The sequence below is a fragment of the Xiphophorus hellerii genome, chromosome 5 (assembly GCF_003331165.1).
Source record: "Xiphophorus hellerii strain 12219 chromosome 5, Xiphophorus_hellerii-4.1, whole genome shotgun sequence".
In the NCBI taxonomy this organism is placed as follows: Eukaryota; Metazoa; Chordata; class Actinopteri; order Cyprinodontiformes; family Poeciliidae; genus Xiphophorus; species Xiphophorus hellerii.
In genome coordinates, this window is record NC_045676.1 from 21,945,859 (window position 1) to 21,968,599 (window position 22,741).

Below are 22,741 nucleotides of genomic sequence, written 5' to 3' on the forward strand. Positions count from 1 at the left end.
CTTTGTTCTGAATCAGCCACAAATCTCTTCACAGTACGATAACAAAAATTCTTGTCTGAACCACATCTGTAGGTGGTGGTGGTTTGAGCTCACAGAACTACTCACTAAGTTTTTTTTTATTTTGTTTTTTTTACCCCTCCAGGGGGTATTTTTGTGGGCTCTAGTGTCCCTTAAATGACAGTGGGCTGACAGGAAACGGGGAACGAGAGGGGGGAAGACATGCGGCAAATGTCGTCGGGTCCGGGAGTCGAACCCGCGACGAGGACTCAAGGCCTCCAAATACGGGTCACGCTAACCGCTACGCCACCACGGCACGCCCCGACTACTCACTAAGTTTGTGGTTGATTTTTGATGATGAGTCATAAATTAACCGTGCTTTTTTGATGTTCAAAAGAGCATCAGTGCTCTTTTGAACAGAGCTGTGATGCTAAGTTAAAGCAACTCACAATTCATAATAACTGAGCTTAAAAGAAAACATTTAGAAAATGTGTTAAATCAACTCAATGAACTTTAATTTCTGGGTTAAAACAAAAACTAGTTTCTGGTTGACTTTACTTGTACTGTCACAGCAGCAGAAGAGTTTTCATTTTCAAGTTTAAACTTTTTACAGAGTTGGGCAGAATTGGATCAAAACACTAAGGAAAGTCACGGGGTTTTTCTCAATTGCTTTGGTGCATTTCTCTGATAAGAATTAGTAAAATTCTCATAACTGTAGGCACCACACACCACCCCTAAAAGCCTGCAGGGAATACAGAGTACAGGGGGGTACAGAGGACTGATAGATACATAAATAGATAACAAATGACAGAAAACTTTAGCTTCACTGCAGAATTTTTATTGAATTTTGCTGACTTGTTTCTTTTAATTAAATTCTTTTGATTTCTTTTTACTTTTTACTTGGACTCAACCTTGACTCCATTCACAAATGTCTCCTCCATAACGATGGTCTTTGTAATCACTGAAAAAAGTGGAGAAATAAGATTAATTTTTACTTGATTTTATTTATTTTTTTTTACAAACTCTCATACTTTATTCATGTTGAAATCTAATAGATGTTTCTTACCTTTTTTTGAGCTTGAACTGGAGCTTAAAAAAATGGAAAGACAACAATTAACAATTAATTAAATTTTACATTTACTCACTCTTTTTATTTTATTTTTATCTGTAATATTAGTGTACATGCATCTTGCCCGGCCCTCACCTGACGTCCTCCCCATCAAGCAGCCTCCTGTACTCTGAAATCTCCAACTCCAGACGGGTCTTGATGTCCAGAAGATTGCCGTACTTCAGTTCGTTTTCTCTGATGTTTTCGCTCAGACTTGATAACTGAGCTTCCAGGCCTGAGACGACATCCTGCAGACCTGATAGCTGGGCAGCGTAGCGTTGCTGAGTCTCTAGCAGAGTTGCCTCTAGAGATGATTTCTGTTGGGGAAGGAGAAAAGGTTTTTGCTTAGTTTTTTCATAGTTTGGTTCAACTGCATGGGGAGGTAAACTGAATGGAGTGAAAATGTGACAAGGAAAAGTTGAGGCTTACCATACTCTGATGCGACTGCAGTTCAATCTGATATTTCTGCAGGGTGTTCTTCAGTTCTTTAATCTCAGTGTGGGATGTCTGAAGATTGGTTGTTTGTTCTGCTACACCCTTCTCCACCACTGTAATCTGGACAGAATCACATCAAATGTTGTTGGAGTCCAGTGAAGCTCTGTTGGACTGAAAGGACTGCAGCTTTGTGTCTCACCTTGTTCTGGTGCCACTGCTCAAGATCCTTGCGGTTCTTGGCAATAAGAGCCTCGTAGTGCTCCCTGATCTCCGTCATGATCTGGTTCAGGTCAACTTGAGAACCAGCGTCGACCTCCACGTTAACCTGGCCGCTCATCTGCTTCCTCAGCTGAGCCAAGTCCTGTAGGGGGATAAGCGTGGTGTTTATCACCTACACTGATGGACAAATAACAGAGAACTGCTAACAGGAGACGACAGCAATGCACAGAAATTTAAAGAGACAATGTGGCAGCAGTGGAAAATCCATAGAGTTACTGAGCTGTTGATTTGCTACCGAAGATAAGATTTCTTCATTTGTTACATGCAACTAGAGAAGGGATTACACTTTTGCTATCTACTGTAAATTTCTGCTACTAATAGTTGATGTGAAACACAGTTTTATCAATCACAGAAGAGTAGTTTATTGTTCTGTGTAGAATTGGTATAGACAAACGGGTTTTTTCCTGCAGCTCTCGGTTTTCTCTACAGCTTTACCTCCTCGTGGTTCCTCTTCAGCATGATGAGCTCCTCCTTCAGAGTCTCCTGCTGACTCTCCAGATCCATTTTGCACAGAGTGAGATCATCCACAACTCGCTTCAGTCCAGCGATGTCGGCCTCTACAGCCTGCCTCATGCTGAGCTCGGTCTCATATCTGAGAAAATTTCAGAAGGAAGGACAGAACAGGTCAGAGAGGCTTCATGGCCCAGATACAAGCAGATGTTTTATGTAAGGCATGGGTTCACGTTATGATGAATGAGTGAAATATTACAAGAGTTGCTAAGGAGAAAACACTCAGAAAAAAACACTCACTTCATTTTAAAGTCGTCAGCAGCCAGTTTTGAATTGTCAATTTCCAAGTAGATCCTTGAGTTGACCATGGTGGCTTCTCGGATCTGAGGATAAAAAAGAGAAACATCAGGGGAAAATACACCTTTCTTTTAGTTTTTACAATTTGACATTGAGTTATACTCCAAAACTTGTAAACTTCTAAAACCGATCACACTTCTGGGTGTTTTCTTCTTACCTTGTTCTGCAGATCTTCGATGGTGGCCATGTAGGCACTGTAATCATGGCTGATCACAGTTTTGCTTGTGTACCACTCTGCGATCTGCTTTTCCAGCCGTTCGTTCTCCTTCTCCAGTTTGTGCACCTTCTCCAGGTAGGAGGCCAGACGGTCATTCAGATTCTGAAGCGTGGCCTTCTCGTTGGCATCAACGTGGAGATCGAGATTATTGGTGTTGATGGCTCCTGAACGGGACAAGTAGTCAATCTGGCCTATGGAGATGCGGGTGCCAGAACCTCCTGCTCCGCCGTAGACGCTCATGGTCTTCTGACCAGTGGACCTCTGGCCAAAGGATCTGGAAGAGAGAGACATCTTGGAGAGTTTTGGATCTGAACCAGCAAGAACAACTGGAGATGATCTGCAGTACAAAACACCATCGGGACTCCCTGGTTATATAGCAGCAAAGTGGGAAGGGCCTGGAGCTTCAGGTGAAAGGAGGAATGCTGCTGACAGATAATACCATTCACTTTGCTATGTGAAGTTTTCATCACCTTGGGTGTGGAGACAAGTGCTTAGGGGGCTGATTCCTATCTTTTCGAGTCAAACTTGTGGATCCACATTGTTGTCTTTATCACCAAAGGACTGTCATTAGATAAAACCCTTTATCATTTTCTTGTGTGCAAATCTGAAAATAGATAAAGATTGGATTAATTTATGCAACATGCAGGAGCCACTTAGCATAATGTTGAAAATGCATGCAATTTGGTGACTTGTTGCCACAAAACAGATGCCAGTCGCTCCTCTGACCACCACCAGGCCAGCTGGGAGAAGTGCTTTACCCATGGACACAATAACTGAGATGGACATAGAGGGGGTTCGAACCATCAAAATCACTGTTTTACGGACAAATTCGTACCTCCTTGAGTCACTGAGCCACTAGGTACGTGTGCAGAGGCTGTCCAAGCAGATGTTGAGGTAGAAACCTCAACAACAGCAGAGGTGAACCCCTGAATGTTGGGGTTCACCTCAGTGAACAAGAGGGTAGTCTCTCTCCGCCTATATGTGGAGGGGTCAGGTTCTGACTGTCATCTGTGCTTATGAGCCAAATGGTAGGTCAGAGTATCCACCCTTTGTGGAGTCAGTAGAGTTGCTGCTGGAGAGGGCTCCACCTGGGGACGTCCTTGTCCTGTTGGGGGCCTTCAACTCTCAGGTGGGCAATGAAGATGAGACCTGGAGGGGTGTGGTTACCCCCACTCTGAACCCGAGGGGTGTTTTGTTATTCAAGACATTTGTGGTAAGAAGGAGTCAAATATGCATTTTTTTTTATCTCAACTCGCAATGCACTTTGTTTGAGATTATTCTAATAATGCATGATTGATATAGATATTTATCAGTATAGACTAAGTCCTTTGCAAGAACCAATCATATTTGTGTTGTGGCACAACCAGGGGCGGACCGGGGAGAAAAAATTGGCCCAGCAGCTCCTGACAGACTGTCCCACCTTCAACTGCTCAGCATGAATTTATTATACACATAGAAATACATATTTACATTGAAAATTTAAACCGAGCAGTCTGTAAGGAACTCCTGGGCCAATTTTTCTCCCCAGTTTGGCGCTACCCCTTAGCACAACATGTCAAGGATGCTTTGCTGTTTTCTTTCTGTAATCAATCATTTCACAACTTCAGAAAGCTGTCAAACTGATGAACAGGGTGAGGCCAAAAAGAGAAGCTCCAAGAATGTTTCTTTTCATTCCAGAAATGTTCAGCTCCTTCCACTCAGCAGAGGACGTGCCTTAATAGAACGAGCATTTTGATTAAATTAAGATAATACCGAAATAAAAGGCAGTTAGTCCCTCCAAACCAGCCTTTTTATGCAAAATGGCAGAAACCATTCAGATTTAATTTACATTTAAATTAAAGCAGAGTTTCACAAACACACTCGCCTCGAGGGCCCTTCAATCATCAAATTTTATTATCAGGACAAGCTTGCAACACAACTTCCTGCCGTTCATTTTTTTGTTGATCTTTGTTTTAACTGTGACGCCATAAAATGTTGCTCAACCTGAATCCTCCAAAGTAAAAAAAAATACTCTCAGGGTTTACTGCAGCTCCTCTAGGGGACATATGAACACATCTAATAAATCAGACCTATGTGTTCCAATGAGGCTTGTTGTTTCAGATAAAAGGAACCTTTAGAGAACAACAATCTTTATGCATGCATTACATACATTTTTCATTCAGCCACATTTATGTGTTTGAAATTTTTTTAATTGATCTGATGGAATATTGAAAGTACAATGTATTTTCATGAGCTGTAGCAGATAAATAGTCATTGTATAGTTGGCAGAAATAAAGGCTTCTGAGTAATTCATCTAATGTTTTCAGTTTGTAAATTAAGTTTCTGAAATAAATGTTGTTTTCAATAATAGTGCAATACATTTCTTGACCAATGTATGTCATAAAAAATGTTTTTTTGTGTGCACCAGCTTAACAATGCATCATATTCTAATCATACTGATGCAAACACACCAATAAAATACAATCAAACTGCACTTTTCTTTGCTACAGGTATCGGTTGTCCTCTTGATCTGTGCTCTGATCTGAGGAGACACTCCTAGAGCAGCATTCAATAGATAGTTTCTTTGAGGAAACATATTTGGGCCGATGCTTTTTAGATCAGTAAGGGAGGGGTTTTTAGTGCCTCACTGCGTAGTGAAGTGATAATAGTCTGTGTTGTCCATTTGAAGGGGTAGCTGTGGCTCAGTGGGCAGTTTTCCTCCAGTTGGAGGGTTTCTAGGTTTTATTCCAGCTTCCTCCTGTCACACGTTGATGTGCCCCTGGGCAAGGCACTTAAACCCAACTTCCATACCAATCTATGTACCAATATATAAACATGTATGAATGTGTGAGTGTGAATGCGTGAATGGGTGAATGCAGCTCTAGTGTAAAGTGCTCTGAGTGTCCAGTGTGACTGAAAAAGTGCTACATAAGTTCAGTCCGTTTACCGTTTTAACTAATTCATGAAAACACAAAAAGCATTGATTGAATTTAGAAAGGTATCAGTTTGTAAAGTCATATCGCATGGTCTGTACAAATGTGCAAATTGATATATCATCAGAGAGAACTACTATTAGTAAAGGGCTGATTTTATCCTTAGGTTTGCCGACTGCACTTGATTGCAACATTAACCTTTGTTCTCTCTTCCTGCTTCACAGATCATTGACACTCCTCTCGCCTTTAGTGCTGCACTCAGAGATTCCTCAGTCTGCATCACCCACATTGTGCAATGAGAGCGCATTTTTACTCTCTTATTAGCTTCTGCATGTTAAGCAATTTGTGTTGGAACAGTCTGCAATCTAAATTTTAAAAATCGCATTCATTTATTGGAGAAAATTAGTCGCGAGAATATCCAGCTTCTCAAACACAATATTTTTTCTAACACCACCTGCATGACAGAAGAAGTATCTATGACTACAGTTATATCTTGTTTGTTCTATAATGAAATTAAATGACATCAGACCTACATCCTTGTGTCCGAGGTCAAAAAGCAAGCTGTGCTGCTGGAGCTGACAGTCCCATGGAAAGATCACTTGGAAGAAGTCTTTGTGTATGATGCTGAAAGATCCGAAACACCCAATGACTCCAGGAACATCAGTGATAATTTGTCCAGATGTATCAGTGGATGTAATTACACATACTGTATATCTATCTATCTGATTCACACACTAATGGCAAACTACTGGACAGTAGCCACAGCTGCCCTGGGCCTGTCTGACAGAAGCGGGGCTGCTGTACCATGTCATCGGCCTCTGAACACCACCGGTAGGCATCTTGTTCAAGAACACAACAACAGAGACGGACGGGGCAGGATTGAAAACTAGAAGAAATCCCCCAGCATGGGCCAAGTACCCCAAGAACCTATCAGGGGAAGTAATTGTGACGTGACAAGAGGTTTGACGGACTGGTGGAGCTCTGGGACCCTCTGCTGGAAGAGATTGGGCTTGGTTGGCTTGGAGGATTTGCAAAAGCATTGCTATCTGAGGCGAGTCACACTGACGATTAGCCATGTGTCAGTTGTAGATGGAGATGGAGGTCGCCTGTGGTCTGAGTCAGAGCTGGAAACATGGAAGAGTGGACAGGTCACACAGCGGTGGTATGAGTGAGGAGAGTGGTGGCTGTCAGACGTAGGAAGGTGATCCAGGGTCATCGGCTGAAATAAGTGCAGCTCAATCTGACAGAGATTATGTGGCGAGACTTGAAAAGGGCTGTTCACAGCCAATCCCCAAGAAACCTGACAGAGTTTGAAGAGTTTTGGAAGGAAGCCTGACTGAGACCTGGCCACACAGACTACACGCCGTCATTGCAGCCAAATGTACGACTACTAAATAGTGACTTGAAGGGGGTAAATATTTATGCAATCACTTATTTTTATTGAACATTTTTATTTGTAGAAATCGGTTTTCAGTTTGACAGGAGTTTTTTTGTAAAGGTTTTAGTCAAAAACATTCAATTTTGTTGATTATGATTGATTTGTAGAAGCAACAGAGGGATAAAACACGCAAGAGAGAGAATATTTTTTTTTCAGACACTGTAGCTGACGGCAGAGGAGCAAATACTTTTGTCATGTATGCATGAATTAGTAAACTAATGAATATGACAAAATGTCTGCCTGACTGCAGGTTACTCTGTGTAGCGATTTAAATTGATGGATTACATGTAGATGACATCAAATAAAAAAGAAGATGTGAATGCATATTTCAACAGAACTCTGCAGATTAGAATTATATTTTATATACATTTAAATTATCCATTTCTACTAATTCCATCTTCTTCAAAGATGGATCTGTGGTTTCTACCTGGTGTTATTTTGTGATTTTCATGCAATGTTTGATTCCATTAATTTCAATGAGTGCATATTAATATGAACAAACAACATTGGGTCCAGTACACAATGGAGTGTATACGGCACCCAGTATATCATTATTTTGAAGGTCTTCCTGTTTTGTTTTTTAGGATCAATTATTAAAACACATTAATTATTATAAGATGCATAATTTTGGATTTTATAAGGGAATTGCAGTGGACAAAATAATTTCTGACAATAACTAGTTAGTGGATCCACGGCCACTTGAAAGAAGACAAAGTTAGAGATCTGACAAGCGTTTGTTCTGAATGGGCCTCCATAAATCCCTGGTTCACCGCGCTCAGATTGGTTCAGATTAGTGGTGGTACTGTGAGATTGATTTTGATTTGGAAAGAAAGAGAAGTGAATGATAATAATAGAGGAAACAATCATGTTTTGGTCTATATGTGTTTGACAAAAATACATTAAAAATAGTTCAGCTGCAGCTGTACACTGTTAGACCTTTTATTGTAATTTTACAGTAACTTACTGGCAACACTGTTGCCAGCAAGTTACTGTAATTACCATTCTACAGTACCTTTACTGGCAACAGTGTTGCCAGTAAGTTACTGTAATTACCATTCTACAGTACCCTTACTGGCAACACTGTTGCCAGCAAGTTACTGTAATTACCATTCTACAGTACTCTTACTGGCAACACTGTTGCCAGTAAGGCAACAGTACCCTTACTGGCAACAGTGTTGCCAGTAAGTTACTGTAATTACCATTCTACAGTACCTTTACTGTTATGATATTTCACAGTTAATTTTTACTGTGAGTGTGCTTTACAGTTATAACTGCATTACTGTAAATGTAGTTTCTAGTATAATACAGTAATTGTATTTTATAGTAAAGCTGGTCTACTGTAAACTTGTTTCACAACATAATGTCAGAGTTTTACTGTAAATTAAAGTTTACATTTCTTTAAGATAAGAATATTTTACCATAAACCGAAAAATTTCATAAAAGAAATTTTAGTCCAAGTACTGTGAATAACAGGTATTTATTTTCAGCAGATTTGTAGAAATAAAATCCATTTACATATTCGCAATGTCATAAAAAACAATGTCACAATACAATATAATGTGCTGTAAAACAACAAAACCATAGAACACATTTCCTACATCAGAAGAACTTTTATTCCATTCGTCAAACAAAATCAGTGGGATCCATCTTGTGGAAGCTGAACTGTAAAGAATAAGACAGACAATGTGGGAGGTCATGAGATGGTCAGGAAGTTATCTACATTTTCAAATCGACAGGAAGTTGACAAATTAAGCTGAAGTGACAATGTTCACATGCATAAAATCTTTGTCATAAAGCAGCATTAAGTTGATAATTTGTTTTAAAAAAAAATCAATTGGACTGAAGTGATAATAGAAGCTGCATAAAGAATGAGCAGGACTGGCTTCACTTCAGGTTTTTGGATTGTTTATGGCAAAAGCAGTCAGTCAGTCTTCAGTAATTCAAAAGATTACGTACTACAAATGTCCCCAAGGGGACGATGAAGTACAACAATCTTTTTAGTCATTTTGTTGGTGCTGACGGATTACTGCAAAGGTGTGCCTAATAAACTGAAAACTGCATAGTATAAAAATACACCACACTTAAACGACTACACACTTATACATTTCTGTGATTTATTAAGAGATGCAGCGACATCCACTTTTTACCACGGACACAGAAAAGATGTAGGCTACTCTAAAGGGCTATTGTGTAGGAATCACATGGCATTTATAAATAATCATTAAAATCATATTAAAAAGGCTAAAGTAAAGTCAGAGCATGCAAGATAGGAGGAAAAGACAACAAAATAATAAACATTTACATTTGGTAAAATACTTACCTAGTTGGAAGTCCTCCATTCAAATTCAGCAAGTTGTTGGAAGAAGGTGGTGATCCGGGAGTTGACACTGACTACTTTCCTCTTGACAAGACTTCCCGTCTTGCGGCTTGTACCGACTTTGGCTGTGCATTTGGTACCAACATCTGGATTGATCCTCACAAAGAATCTTTTAACAGAAATAAAATATATTAATTGTAATTTTTAATGAAGACGTACAATACAGCAATCAGCTATGGTTCTTCATCATCAGTCAAACTGTCATTAAATTTAATTCATAAATGGCTTGGTGTACAGTACTTGCCATTGTATCATCTCCAGCGTGGTGGATGCTGACTCCTGATACTCCAGATTGAAGACAGAATATGACCCAAAAAAGACAGCAAGGACGCTGGCAAAGTCATGTAGTTGCTCAGGCTGGAAAAATACCTTCTCCTCCATACTGACCATCCACCGGGTTGCAGACATCAAGCTATTTCCTAAAATAGACAAACCCTTGTCAGGCTAACGCTAGTGAGTAAAAGTACAGACTACCATAACAATTACATACATTGCTACGAAAAAATTATAGTGATAGAAAATATTCCTCTTACCAAGCATGATTACCCTTGGTGTAGTGGGTAAGGTCATTTCCATTTCAACAGACATCTTGGTGGAAGATACCTTTAAAACATAAAAGGAAAACTCTCTTAAATATGAATTACTGGTAGTAATTTATATTTAAAGGGCCAGTTCACTCAGATTACAACAGGTTTTTGAGAACCTCATCCCGGAGACTAGACTAGATTTTACTCCTACATCCTGCTACCACTCTGAAACAGCGGATGTGAATGACAGTTTGTGGGGCTAAATGCATTTTTTAAAGCATTGCATTCCACAAGTGTTCAGTCTGACTTCTGCAATGGTGGTGACTCCTGTGCATGTGGGACCTGAATGCAGAAAATGTTCTGAAGGAAGCAGGACATTGCTCTATTCCACATGCAAACCGATAATTAGCTGTGTGTTGATGTTTCTTCACATGACTACAAAATTCTGTAAATTCTGAAGTACAAATGCTGCAGAATTTACACCTGTACATAGTTGCACCTGTTAGTACTGACTTAACTTTAAATTTACAGGAGCATGGTTTAAACATGTGAACAGTCCTTATATGTAACCAGGGTTGGAAATTAACTTTTTTGTCCACCTGCCACTGTGGCTGAACAAACTCAAAAAATAACAGAAACTACTTTAATGTTTTTCACCTTTGTCCTCATTTACAGACTCTTATACACTATGTTGGAGATGTAATGGTACTTTAGCAGGCTAACCAGCTGTAGCAAGCTCAAAGTTATAGATTAGGTTAGCTGCTCCTCTACATTTCCAGACTATTTTGTGGCTTCAAATATGTTTGAAGAGCTGTCTTTTTACCTGTTGTCTTGTCTTTTGAAGAGTTGAAGCTATGTTAGCAGTCAGCAGGACAGAACTGCACAGCCACTTGGAGGGAAAAAGCTTAGGAGTTAAAAAAAAGGTCATCTGAAGAAAAGAAAAAAAAGAACAAAGTTAGAAATTCATCCTTGCTGACCTACATAGCTAATCTGCACTTTTAACATCTGCAAGATCATGGTTTAAACAAATGAACAGTCATTAGATGTAAAAAAAAAAAAAGAGAAGGGGGGGGATCAATTATCAGTTAAGGTTATATTGTTCGACAAAGGATGTAACAACAATGCTAACAGACACTCAGCACTGAGCTCATCTCAACCCAAAGCCGCCCGAGGAAGATTAAGCGGTAAAAGTCAAGCTAAAACCTTCAGCGGTAAAATTAGCACCTTTGCTAACGTTAATTCCGAACCAGCTCAAAAAATAACAACATCATATTTTCCTATCTTTCACCTCATTTACAGACACGTAACTTATAAGGTTGCAATATGCCAGTTATATAAAACACCAGAGTTAGTAAAGGTAACGTTATTTTACCAGGCTAACCAGCACAAACGAGCTCATGCTATAATGCTAAGTTATAGCATTATAGCATGATGCTATAAGTTACGTTAACTCCATCTAAAATGTACATTTCCAGACTAGGCTTTGGCTTCAAACAGTTTTCTAAGAAGTGGTTTTTTACCTGTCTTGAAGAGCTGAAGCAGTGTGAGCCCACAGCACGGAGACAGAGCTGCACTTGCACTTGGAGAGAAAAAGCTTCGGAGTTTAAAACAAACGTCATCAGAAAACAGTTGGAAGCGAAGCCACGCTTGATGACGTAGCTAGATAAACTGCATATTAATGTTAGCTAGGATGTGAAAAAAACAAAAGTACATGCTCTCTTTCTGCCTTAAAAATATGTTAACCACTAAAGGAGTAAAAATACAGAAACAGGGAACCACGATGAAGCAGCTATGATGACCGTTGGAAATCAAATATAATTCTTACTGTATATGATAAGTACAGTACCACTACTGTAATGTGTAAACAGTAAATTACTGCAAATTCAAAACATACAGTAAATTACTGTAATACTATGTACTATACCCATAATGCAATGCAAACTACAGTAACTACTTGTAAAGATGTCTTATGGTAGGGTGACCAAACGTCCGTATTTCCCGGGACATGTCCGTATTTCACGTCCTGTCCCGGGCGTCCCGGGGTTTTTTTTAGAAAGTGAGGAAATGTCCTGTTTTTTAAATTACCTTCATTGGACCATTATATTTACAGGCACTAGGGCACTGCGCACGGCCCTGCGTGTGACGTAATCCCTGAGCCGCGTCAGTGCGGGCAGCCCTGTTCTTAATCAGAAGATAGATAGCGTGGCTGTCAGTACGAAAACAACATACGAAAGCGCAAATGTATGTTTACCTACAATTTACAAAAGAGTTTCCCCGCTTTCAGACCCCCCCACCCCCCTCGCTACAACGTGTCCTGGTTTTCCCAACTGAAAATATGGTCACCCTATTTATGGTAGTTTTACTGGGCATTTTGTGGTATTTAACTGTAATAAATACAGCAAAGGCTAACAGTGTATGATGACCGTTGGGAATCAAATATAATTCTTACTGTATATTATAAGTACAGTACCACTACTGTAATGTGTAAACAGTAAATTACTGCAAATTCAAAACATACAGTAAGTTACTGTAATACTATGTACTATACCCATAATGCAATGCAAATTACAGTAACTACTTGTAAAGATGTCTTATGGTAGTTTTACTGGGCATTTTGTGGTATTTAACTGTAGAAAATACAGCAAAGGATAACAGTGTATTTTGAGGTTTCTTTCCATTTCTTTTTATTTGATCTGATCCACATCCGCATCAAGTCTTGGAGGAGTTGACCTATTTTCCATCCACATATGTCTCCTGCACAGTGGTGGTCTTTGTTATCACTGGAAAAAAGGGAAGAAACAAGATTTATTGACACTTTATATTCTGCAAAATGATAATAATTTAAAAATACTGAAAGGAAAAAAAATCTGTCTTACCTTGTTTAGAGCCGCTGTTGAAGAATAAAAAGAAAACATTAGTTCATGTTTTGTTAAATTTTTACGTTATCCACTTTTTGTTCATTATCTGTAATATTAGTTTACATGCATCTTCCTAGCTCTCACCTGTTGTCCTCCCCATCAAGCAGCCTCCTGTACTCTACAATCTCTGCCTCCAGACGGGTTGTGAGGTCCAGAAGAGTGCTGTACATCTGTCTCTTCTCCTCTAACGCAGCATTTACATCTGATATCTGAGTTTCCAGGCCCGTGACCACAACCTGGAAACCTGCCAGCTGGGCAGCGTAGCGTTGCTGAGTCTCTTGCAGAGATGCTTCCAGAGATGATTTCTGATGGAAAGGATGGATAATGAATAGATACGTTAAGTTGTGTCTTGGTAAATTATGTATCATCTTCTGGTAACAATGAAATGCAATGTTCCCTCATGGAAACCTGCATCAACTTGCTCTGTTAAGAGAACTGTGCAAGTTTTATATATTGTGCAAAGACGTTGTATTCTGTATCTGTCCTGTTTACAATGAGTTGACATTACTGCATGGAAAAGTTTCCAAATGTAGCTGGTAAAAACAACTTCAAACAGCATGTACAAGCCAACAACTCCATCACTATATAGCAAAATGTACAGTTCTCTGACTGTACTGATTAGGCTTTTGTAAAAAAAAAAAAAAGTAAAATAAATAGATATCTCTACTTTGTATTCTTAGTAGGATTTTAGAACAAAGTTAGCATTTTTCTTGGAAAATTAAATGCATTAACTTCAATTACATGTAAAAGTAATTTGTGATATAAATGGGACAAACTTGGTCATATAAAGGAAATCATAAAGTGAATTAATGAAGACTTTATACATGCTGAATGTCAGTTTTTCTATCTCCATGGACCAATATGGGACACGTAAATGTCTCGGTTAGCAGTAGGACATACCATACTGAAATTGGACTCCAGTTCAATCTGAAGCCTCTGCACGGTGATCTTCAGGTCTTTCATCTCCAAGCGGAATCCCTCCAGACTGGTTGTTTGTTCTTCTACAACCTTCCCCTCTGACGTCATCTGGGCAGAAAATCAACATTAACTACTATTACTACTCCAGGCACCTCTTGATTAGTTCTTGCTATGTTGAATATGATTTTATGTCTCACTTTTTTGTGGTACCACATCTCAAGTTCCTTGCGGTTCTTGGCGATAAGAGCCTCGTAGTGCTCCCTGATCTCCGTCATGATCTGGCTCAGATCTACTGGAGAAGAAGCGTCGACCTCCACGTTAACCTGGCCGCCTATCTGCTTCCTCAGCAGAGAAATGTCCTGCAGGTGTTCAACAAATAACAGGGTTGAGTAAATGGAAGAAGACAAGAATTAAATGTGAGGAGAGGGGTGAAGCCAAATGCAGTAGAGAGGTTTACTTAAAGAGAAATCTAAAGCAAAATTTCCTCTCTTTTATCAGGGGTATAAATTATGTACGATTGGCACACCATGAAGAGAGAAGTTAGAGTGAAACAAAGTTTTCCTTGAGTAAACAGCTGCTGCCGAGACAATGGACAATTGAGAACTCAATTAATTTAACACAAATTAATTAAAATACTTCTCAGTTTTTTTCTGTTGTCTTTAAACATGGTGTAGACCAGACGTACCCGACTCTCCTTCAGAGTCTAAATCATGTAACTTCTAGATGAAGAACACCCAAATCAAAAAGTTCAATAACCTCATCAATAAATGAAGACCTTCAAGTTTTGTAGAGGCCTGGAAATGAGCCATCCTACTGATTTTATGTGTGTTGGCCACAAACATGGACACAATGACACATCAGTAAACCTTAAAGCTGCTCTGCAAGGGACGCAATTTTCTCTGCAGCTTTACCTCCTCGTGGCTCCTCTTCAGCATGATGAGCTCCTCCTTCAGAGACTCCCACTGACTCTCCAGATTCATTTTCGCCAGAGTGATATCATCCAAAACTTTCTTCAGTCCAGCGATGTCGCCCTCTATAGCCTGCCTCATGCTGAGCTCGGTCTCAAATCTGACAAGGAAGGGCAGAACAGGTCAGAGAGGTTTCGAGACAGACTTATGAGCAGAGGTTTTCTGATTGTGATGCATGAGTGAAATGTTACAACAGAAGATGGACGTAAACACTTAGACAAAACACTCACTTCATTTTAAAGTCATCAGCAGCCAGTTCTGAACCGTCAATCTCCAAGTTGGTCCTAGCGTAGAGTGTGGTGGCATGTCGGATCTGAGGATGAAAAGGAAACATCAGGGGAAAATACACCTTTTTACAATTTGACAGAGTTATACTGAAAAGCTCGTAAATTTCAGACCTACAGGGGTTGCAGCCTTCTGGGTGTTTTCTTCTTACCTTGTTCTGCAAATCTTCGATGGTGGCCATGTAGGCACTGTAATCATGGCTGATCACAGTTTTGCTTGTGTACCACTCTGCGATCTGCTTTTCCAGCCGTTCGTTCTCCTTCTCCAGTTTGTGCACCTTCTCCAGGTAGGAGGCCAGACGGTCGTTCAGGTTCTGAAGCGTGGCCTTCTCGTTGGCATCAACGTGGAGATCGAGATTATTGGTGTTGATGGCTCCTGAACGGGACAAGTAGTCAATCTGGCCTACGGAGATGCGGGTGCCAGAACCTCCTGCTCCGCCGTAGACACTCATGGTCTTCTGAGCAGTGGACCTCTGGCCAAAGGATCTGGAGGAGAGAGACATCTTGGAAAGTTTGGATCTGAACCAGCAAGAACAACTGGAGATGATCTGCAGTACAAAACACCACTGGGACTCCCTGGTTATATAGCAGCAAAGTGGGAAGGGCCTGGACATTCAGGTGAAAGGAGGAATGCTGCTGACAGATAATACCATACACTTTGCTATGCAAAGTTTTCATCAACAACAGTGGGGGGGCTGATTCTTATCTTTTCAAGTCAAACTTGTGGATCCACATTTTGTTCGGTTTCTTAATGAAAAGGCGGAAAGACATCATGGTTTATCTATTTTTAGCACTGGCTCGGCTCTATCTCTAAGTGACCGCACTTCCACCGGCCGGCTCGGCTCTGTAGCAGGTATTGGGTAGTGATGGGTCCGGCAACACCGATGCGTCGGCGCATGTGTCAACCCCACAGACAAAACCCCGCGTCTGTGCGCGTATTGCTTTCAGCAAGTCACGTGACCGATACAGGAACTGACGCTGACTCGCCAAGCTGTGTATATAAGGAAGCGAATCTGTGAACGGGATGCACTTGGATGCATTTGCCAAAATAATTCTTCATCTTTTACGGTACAGCGTCAACTATGGAACCTCAAGGCAAACGAAAGGTTTTGTAGTTTGGGACCATTTTGATCTTACGTCAGAAAATAAGTTATTGGTTGTCACTTCGTAGTTGTTTCATCCGGTTCTTTTCAGTTTCTACTCGATCTATCTGAATCCAAATTCAGATAGATTTCTATCTGATAGATTCAGATAGAAATTGACTTAGATTACTTTCATATTATGTTCTGCAGGTTACGTGTTGCATATGTTTCTCCTTTTAAATCATACATTTCATAATTTTATTCTTAAAATAAATAAAAATCTTTAGACAGAAAAAAGGAAAATAAAGACAACCCCGCTGTAAATAAATAAAAAAAGGCATTTCCAGCAAAACACATCCATAAAGATCTGCGTACAAAATAAATCTAAGAGAAAAAATTACATTTATATGAACAATATGCAGTGTCACTAAAATCTGTTTCATTTAATTAAATTCACCTCAATGCTGAGGCATTATATGGCATCAGAATGAAGTCGCAGATACACCTGGATAAACTCAGGTATACAAATTACTCAGTTGCTTTTTATAAACTATTTCATATAAATGTATTGTTTACTTCATTTTTTTCTACAGCAGGAGAAGTTGTGTCAAAAAAAACGGAGCAGGCTAAATTTCAAAATGTTGGAAAAACTTATTTTTTTTTAATGAAAATTTGTTGGGGAAAAAAAACCCAGTCCACAAGCATCCTCATTCCAAACACGTTCACTTTCATTTTCATCACTTGGTACATGTTCACATTATTTATTGACTGTATCAAAGAATTTCAAATACATTTTGAATTTAACTGAAGATATGACATAATACAATATATAATATACAACAAAATACAATGACTTAAATCTTATTGTATAGACTAAGTCATCAAATCAGTCTGTTAACTACGTTGCCTGTAGGGATTTTTAATGTCCAGCAGGTGTCAGTATTCAGTGACGCAGCATCAATACAGTTTCGCTATGGGTCGAAACTATACATGACGCCTCATTTACCCATCACTACCTATTAAACTTCACTGTGATTGTTTAGCCTGTCTTCCCACTACCATCTGTATTTTTGTCAGAGGTTTTATTTCTAAGGATGGTTTAGTATCTGGTGAACTTTTTAAAAAGACACTGGTTGATAGCAGCTCACTGCGGCTGCGTAGTGTCCGTCTCTAGGTAACCATGACACTTCCTGTTCACTGTTTGCAGTGAGAAGATAAATTTAACATCCCCCTGACTGTTCAAATCAGCTAATTTAAGCAGAGCTATTGCCTGACGTGTGAAGATCGCACAATAATCCACAAAGAAATAACTTTGCTAGGTTTTAAAAATGTATGTATAACAAGAATATTGAAGACTAAGGACATTAAACTGGCCAGTCACATTTCAGATCTGCTTTTCAAACTGTTGACCACATTGCTCTTTTACACAGGGTTAATATGTTGCAGGTATCAAATGGACATTTTAGGCTGTTTTAGATTATTTTATTTCAGGTCGTACATGTTAATGATAAATCTTTAATGTAAATCAAGTAGGGTGTACCACAGGGCTCAGCGCTTGGTCCATTGCGATTAACTTTACATAAACGCACATATAAAATAATGTGAAAATACTATACACCAAAAGAAAGGTATTGATTTTTAAAAATTATAATTAGCTATATCCTAGCCCTCCCGCGGTCTTAGCCCGACGCTCAGGAGGAGCGCCGTAGATGTCACGGTTCTGCTTGGAGAGATCATCTCATTGTTTTGGTTTCTGTCATCATCGTCTTTTAGAGTTACTATAGAGAGAAGTGCTTACATAAAAGGTTTGTGCAACATCTGACAAGTCACTTAGTGCAAACATGAATTTTACTTATCTGGTGGGGAATCTGCAGTAGTACTCCAGGGTGTTGAGGTACTTTAACCAACAACATTTTTGCTCATCTGTGCAAAAATAGCAGCCTCAGCTAAGTTGAGCGGGGAAAACAAAACGTTTAAAATAACAGACAAAAAGGAGAAAGCTGTGCTACGAGTCCCTCCTGCTGACATGGCGATCAAATTTCCACGTCACTTGGATTATTGAGAAGCGCTCACGGCTCATGGAGAGGTGAGTGTGTGAACGCATACCTTATCAATTAAAGCAAAAACAAAACATGAATTCATAGGTTGCAAGGCTCTATCAATTTAAATCCATATTTAGATGGTATAATTCATTCATGAGGAATCAGCTCCACTTAAAGCAACTAAATCATTTGGGAGATTAATGGCAAGTCTCCTCAATTTTTTTTTATGTAAAAGGAAAGTCAAAGAAAATTTGCAATCCTTTAATATAAATTTAATCCCAGTCTAAAATCTTAAAAACTACAGAAGCACAGAAGGTAAAAATATATATTTTTAATGTTCTGCCTTTGATACATTTTGTATCACAGTTGCACAAGAAGGAACTGCCTGACCAGCATTCTTTAAGGGCAAATAAAGCCTTCACTCCTCACTGTATCTGGCCTCACCCTGCTTATCAGTTTGACGGCTGAACAAATAGCTTCTGACATGTGTACAGTGAAAGGCAACTAAGTATTGTAACGATATGCTTTCAACGATACAAAAAAAAACACATCACAGGCACCGCAAAAAAAGGAGCAACATTGAGTATAAACTCATAAAAACACATAAATGAAATATGCTTTTGGTTTAGAGGGTTTTTAAATTTGGCGGTGCGTTTATTCCAACTAAAACCAGTTTGTTATTTTGATAAGTGAAAATACATTCGCAAAAATTTTTATCGTTTACGAACACAAACAGGTTGTACTGACAAAAATACCTCCACTTTGCTTGTGAAGAAATGTTTTACAGCATTGCCAAGAATAATTACTGCAAAGATCACAGGCGCATATTGCCCTGAAGAAACCTTTTTGAAATTCTTGAGCAAATGTCACTTAACGACAGCAAACTAACACATTGACGGCAGCAACTGCAGCAGTTGTTGCAGTGAAAACGTTTTGTCAGACAGCTTTAGGTGAATATTTAGCTGGATATTGGTACTACTTTTTACAATGGAAGCAAAAGCCACCAGTATTAAAATATTTCCATTTTAGAAAGATTTCATTTCATCCGTTTACTAAAAATGTTGTTATACTTTTAAAAAAAAAAAGTCAATGTCTGTGTCACCGCAAAATGTGTGTTAATAGCTTCTATAATTACCTTTCATATAAATGTTAACATCTGCAGTCTAAGCTGTTCACACACCAATAAATGTAATTTATATTGAACTTTTTTTTTTTGCTAAAGCTGCTAAAGCTTGTGTGTTACCCTTTGATAATAAGCAGTGGAAGCAAAAAGTGTGGCCGGTGAGAATATTACAGCCGATGAGCAACTTGAAACTTGAAAGCGCCATTTTCATTCTGTTATCACCAGATTAGATTTTGGTATAGTTCTAAAGACTTTCTTAAAGATGTTTCTCAAAGCCTGCGTGTCCAAAATAACTGCAGCTGCCATGTCCTCCACCCCTGGGTCCACTTTTCACAGAGGTGAAACTGTCACTGGCATGTGTCAATTCTGTCACTATACGAGCAGCTGGAAGACCAAAATATTTTTAATATATTTTTATTGTAAAGCAGTGACTTGAGTTTGCCACTGATGAGAAAAACAAACATGTTTGTACCTTTACCATGCCCTTTAGGAACAAGAAAATGTGGATTTACGAGTTTGACTTGATGGTGGACAAATGAACCCCTACCCCGTGATCGCCACACCCATGGCAAAGAAGGGATTAGATAGAAGAGGGGTAATCTGCCAAATGCATTCCTCCTTTCATGTGAAGCTCCAGGCCCTTCCCACTTTGCTGCTATATAACCAGGGAGCCCCGGTGGTGTTTTGTACTGCAGATCATCTCCAGTTGTTCTTGCTGGTTCAGATCCAAACTCTTCAAGATGTCTTTCTCCTCCAGATCCTTTGGCCAGAGGTCCACTGGTCAGAAGACCATGAGTGTCTACGGCGGAGCAGGAGGTTCTGGCACCCGCATCTCCGTAGGCCAGATTGACTACTTGGCCCGTTCAGGAGCCATCAACACCAATAATCTCGATCTCCACGTTGATGCCAACGAGAAGGCCACGCTTCAGAATCTGAATGACCGTCTGGCCTCCTACCTGGAGAAGGTGCACAAACTGGAGAAGGAGAACGAACGGCTGGAAAAGCAGATCGCAGAGTGGTACACAAGCAAAACTGTGATCAGCCATGATTACAGTGCCTACATGGCCACCATCGAAGATCTGCAGAACAAGGTAAGAAGAAAACACCCAGAAGGCTGCAACCCTTGTAGGTCTGATGGAACCACCTGCTGTCTGTGAAGGTGCCACATTATAAGATTTTTAGATGTCTTTCAAAGTGTGCGGTTAAGAAATTTTAATTACTATCATAACAAAGTCAGGCCTCAATGGAGGGTTGATTTTCACAGTGACTCATTTATCAGTCCTTGTTTAATGGCTAATTTTAATCATGAGTTACATTCTAAATTCATGATTAAATTAATTTAAACTTTATTTTAAAAGTTAAGTCAATATAATCAAACCATATTTGTGGATGAAGCACAATACTCTTTCTACTCTTTGTCATCAGGTAACACTAAGAAACAAAAAAAAAGATAAGCTCACCTTTATTGAACAGCATTCCTGATTTTCTTTTCCATCCTCAGATCCGGGAAGCCACCATGGTCAACGGAAGGACCTACTTGGAGATTGACAATTCAAAACTGGCTGCTGATGACTTTAAAATGAAGTGAGTGTTTTCTCTAAGTGTTTACTTCCAGCTCCTGCTGTGACATTTCGCTAATGCATCACAACGTAACGTGAACTCATGCCCTACAGAAAACATCTTCTGCCTGAAACCTCTCTGACCTGTTCTGCCCTTCATTATCAGATATGAGACCGAGCTCAGCATGAGGCAGGCTGTAGAGGCCGACATCGCTGGGCTGAAGAGAGTTTTGGATGATCTCACTATGTGCAAAATGGATCTGGAGAGTCAGCAGGAGACTCTGAAGGAGGAGCTCATCATGCTGAAGAGGAACCACGAGGAGGTAAAGCTGCAGAGAAAACAGAGAGCCTGTGACAAAGAAACAAGTTCGACGACTTTGGGGTGCCTGATAAGTCAACATGTCTGTCCACACCAGGCCTAAACAGAAGCTGGACTGACCCGATCCGACTATGATTAATTAACGCTGGTTGTAAATCATCTATCCGCACCTATTTACTTTACTAATAACCTTAGTTTGACTCATATTTCTGTTGTGTGCTAAAGATAAAACACATTACTTCTTCCTCGCCCCAGATAAAACAGATGGAATATTACTTTAGGCTGCATTTAAATGAAAGACCTGGCGGCATTTTTGTTTTTCCTGGGTCTGCCCTTTGCTCTCTTCACATTCCCACATGTTGTTCTCTTCCTGTAAGATTATTTAATTCTCCTACAGGACTTGGCTCAGCTGAGGAAGCAGATGAGCGGCCAGGTTAACGTGGAGGTTGACGCTGGTTCTCAAGTTGACCTGAACCGGATCATGACGGAGATCAGGGAGCACTACGAGGCTCTTATTGCCAAGAACCGCAAGGATCTTGAGCAGTGGCACCAGAGCAAGGTGAGGCACAAAGCTGCAGTCCTTTCAGTCCAACAGAGCTTCACTGGACTCCAACAACATTTGATGTGATTCTGTCCAGATTACAGTGGTGGAGAAGGGTGTAGCAGAACAAACAACCAATCTTCAGACATCCCACACTGAGATTAAAGAACTGAAGAACACCCTGCAGAAATATCAGATTGAACTGCAGTCGCATCAGAGTATGGTAAGCCTCACCTTTTCCTTGTCACATTTTCACTCCATTCAGTCTACCTCCCCATGCAGTTGAACCAAACTATGAAAAAAACTAAACAAAAAATTTTTCTCCTTCCCCAACAGAAATCATCTCTAGAGGCAACTCTGCTAGAGACTCAGCAACGCTACGCTGCCCAGCTATCAGGTCTGCAGGATGTCGTCACAGGCCTGGAAGCTCAGTTGTCAAGTCTGAGCGAAAACATCAGAGAAAACGAACTGAAGTACGGCAATCTTCTGGACATCAAGACCCGTCTGGAGTTGGAGATTTCAGAGTACAGGAGGCTGCTTGATGGGGAGGACGTCAGGTGAGGGCCGGGCAAGATAAAGAGAACTTTATGAGTAAGATTAAATAAACATGAAGTAATCATTTCATTTTTTTCCCCTTTTCAAATAGCAGCTCTAGACAAGGTAAGATGAATTTTCTTCTAAATTTGCCATTTAAGTATTCTAATCTTTAAGAACATCAATTTGTTCATAAATCCTACTTGTTTTTTTGCAGTGGTCACAAAGACCATCGTTGTGGAGGAGACAATTGTGGATGGAAAGGTGGTGTCTTCCTCCTCTTCCTCTAAAGTGGTGGATTAAAAATATTATAAAGCACAAGCAAAATTTAATAAAGGTCTTGCAGTCAAATTACA

General features: G+C 39.8%; 3 protein-coding genes across 5 annotated transcripts; 1 reads left to right on the top strand and 2 right to left on the bottom strand.

Moving 5' to 3' along the window:
- Positions 1–819: 819 nt before the first annotated feature.
- On the bottom strand, positions 820–3,169 carry LOC116719897 (keratin, type I cytoskeletal 13-like). 2 transcript variants are annotated; one of them, XM_032562694.1, is made up of 8 exons: positions 2,784–3,169; positions 2,570–2,652; positions 2,255–2,411; positions 1,740–1,901; positions 1,535–1,660; positions 1,202–1,422; positions 1,064–1,080; positions 820–958 (listed from the first exon to the last, which is right to left on the bottom strand). In XM_032562694.1, exons 1-8 carry the CDS (start codon positions 3,132–3,134, stop codon positions 894–896), a joined length of 1,182 nt encoding a protein of 393 aa, XP_032418585.1. In that variant the 5' UTR covers positions 3,135–3,169; the 3' UTR covers positions 820–893. The 2 variants fall into 2 exon arrangements, with proteins under 2 accessions (XP_032418585.1, XP_032418584.1); XM_032562693.1 differs by having other exon boundaries at positions 1,064–1,086.
- A 9,594-nt stretch (positions 3,170–12,763) lies between these two features.
- Positions 12,764–15,814, bottom strand: LOC116719861 (keratin, type I cytoskeletal 19-like). Its single transcript, XM_032562612.1, has 8 exons — positions 15,338–15,814; positions 15,132–15,214; positions 14,845–15,001; positions 14,131–14,292; positions 13,916–14,041; positions 13,100–13,320; positions 12,974–12,987; positions 12,764–12,877 (listed from the first exon to the last, which is right to left on the bottom strand). Exons 1-8 carry the CDS (start codon positions 15,797–15,799, stop codon positions 12,828–12,830), a joined length of 1,275 nt encoding a protein of 424 aa, XP_032418503.1. The 5' UTR covers positions 15,800–15,814; the 3' UTR covers positions 12,764–12,827.
- Positions 15,815–20,104: 4,290 nt separating this feature from the next.
- On the top strand, positions 20,105–22,741 carry LOC116719862 (keratin, type I cytoskeletal 13-like). 2 transcript variants are annotated; one of them, XM_032562613.1, is made up of 8 exons: positions 20,105–20,523; positions 20,934–21,016; positions 21,158–21,314; positions 21,708–21,869; positions 21,949–22,074; positions 22,188–22,408; positions 22,498–22,511; positions 22,603–22,741. In XM_032562613.1, exons 1-8 carry the CDS (start codon positions 20,173–20,175, stop codon positions 22,686–22,688), a joined length of 1,200 nt encoding a protein of 399 aa, XP_032418504.1. In that variant the 5' UTR covers positions 20,105–20,172; the 3' UTR covers positions 22,689–22,741. The 2 variants fall into 2 exon arrangements, with proteins under 2 accessions (XP_032418504.1, XP_032418505.1); XM_032562614.1 differs by having other exon boundaries at positions 20,173–20,523; positions 22,501–22,511.

Bases quoted from the DNA above. Each gene is read 5' to 3' on its own strand.
- LOC116719861 (XM_032562612.1), bottom strand. From the start codon at position 15,799: ATGTCCAGGCCCTTCCCACTTTGCTGCTATATAACCAGGGAGTCCCAG. The intron at 15,002-15,131 runs GTGAGTGTTTTG...CTTCCTTGTCAG, and splicing joins GCTGATGACTTTAAAATGAA to ATTTGAGACCGAGCTCAGCA. The intron at 13,321-13,915 runs GTATGTCCTACT...CCTTTCCATCAG, and splicing joins TGGAGTCCAATTTCAGTATG to AAATCATCTCTGGAAGCATC.
- LOC116719897 (XM_032562693.1), bottom strand. From the start codon at position 3,134: ATGTCTCTCTCTTCCAGATCCTTTGGCCAGAGGTCCACTGGTCAGAAG. The intron at 1,661-1,739 runs GTGAGACACAAA...GATTCTGTCCAG, and splicing joins AGCAGTGGCACCAGAACAAG to ATTACAGTGGTGGAGAAGGG. The intron at 959-1,063 runs GTAAGAAACATC...CACTTTTTTCAG, and splicing joins CAGTTCAAGCTCAAAAAAAG to TGATTACAAAGACCATCGTT.
- LOC116719862 (XM_032562613.1), top strand. From the start codon at position 20,173: ATGTCTTTCTCCTCCAGATCCTTTGGCCAGAGGTCCACTGGTCAGAAG. The intron at 21,315-21,707 runs GTAAAGCTGCAG...ATTCTCCTACAG, and splicing joins TGAAGAGGAACCACGAGGAG to GACTTGGCTCAGCTGAGGAA. The intron at 22,075-22,187 runs GTAAGCCTCACC...CTTCCCCAACAG, and splicing joins TGCAGTCGCATCAGAGTATG to AAATCATCTCTAGAGGCAAC.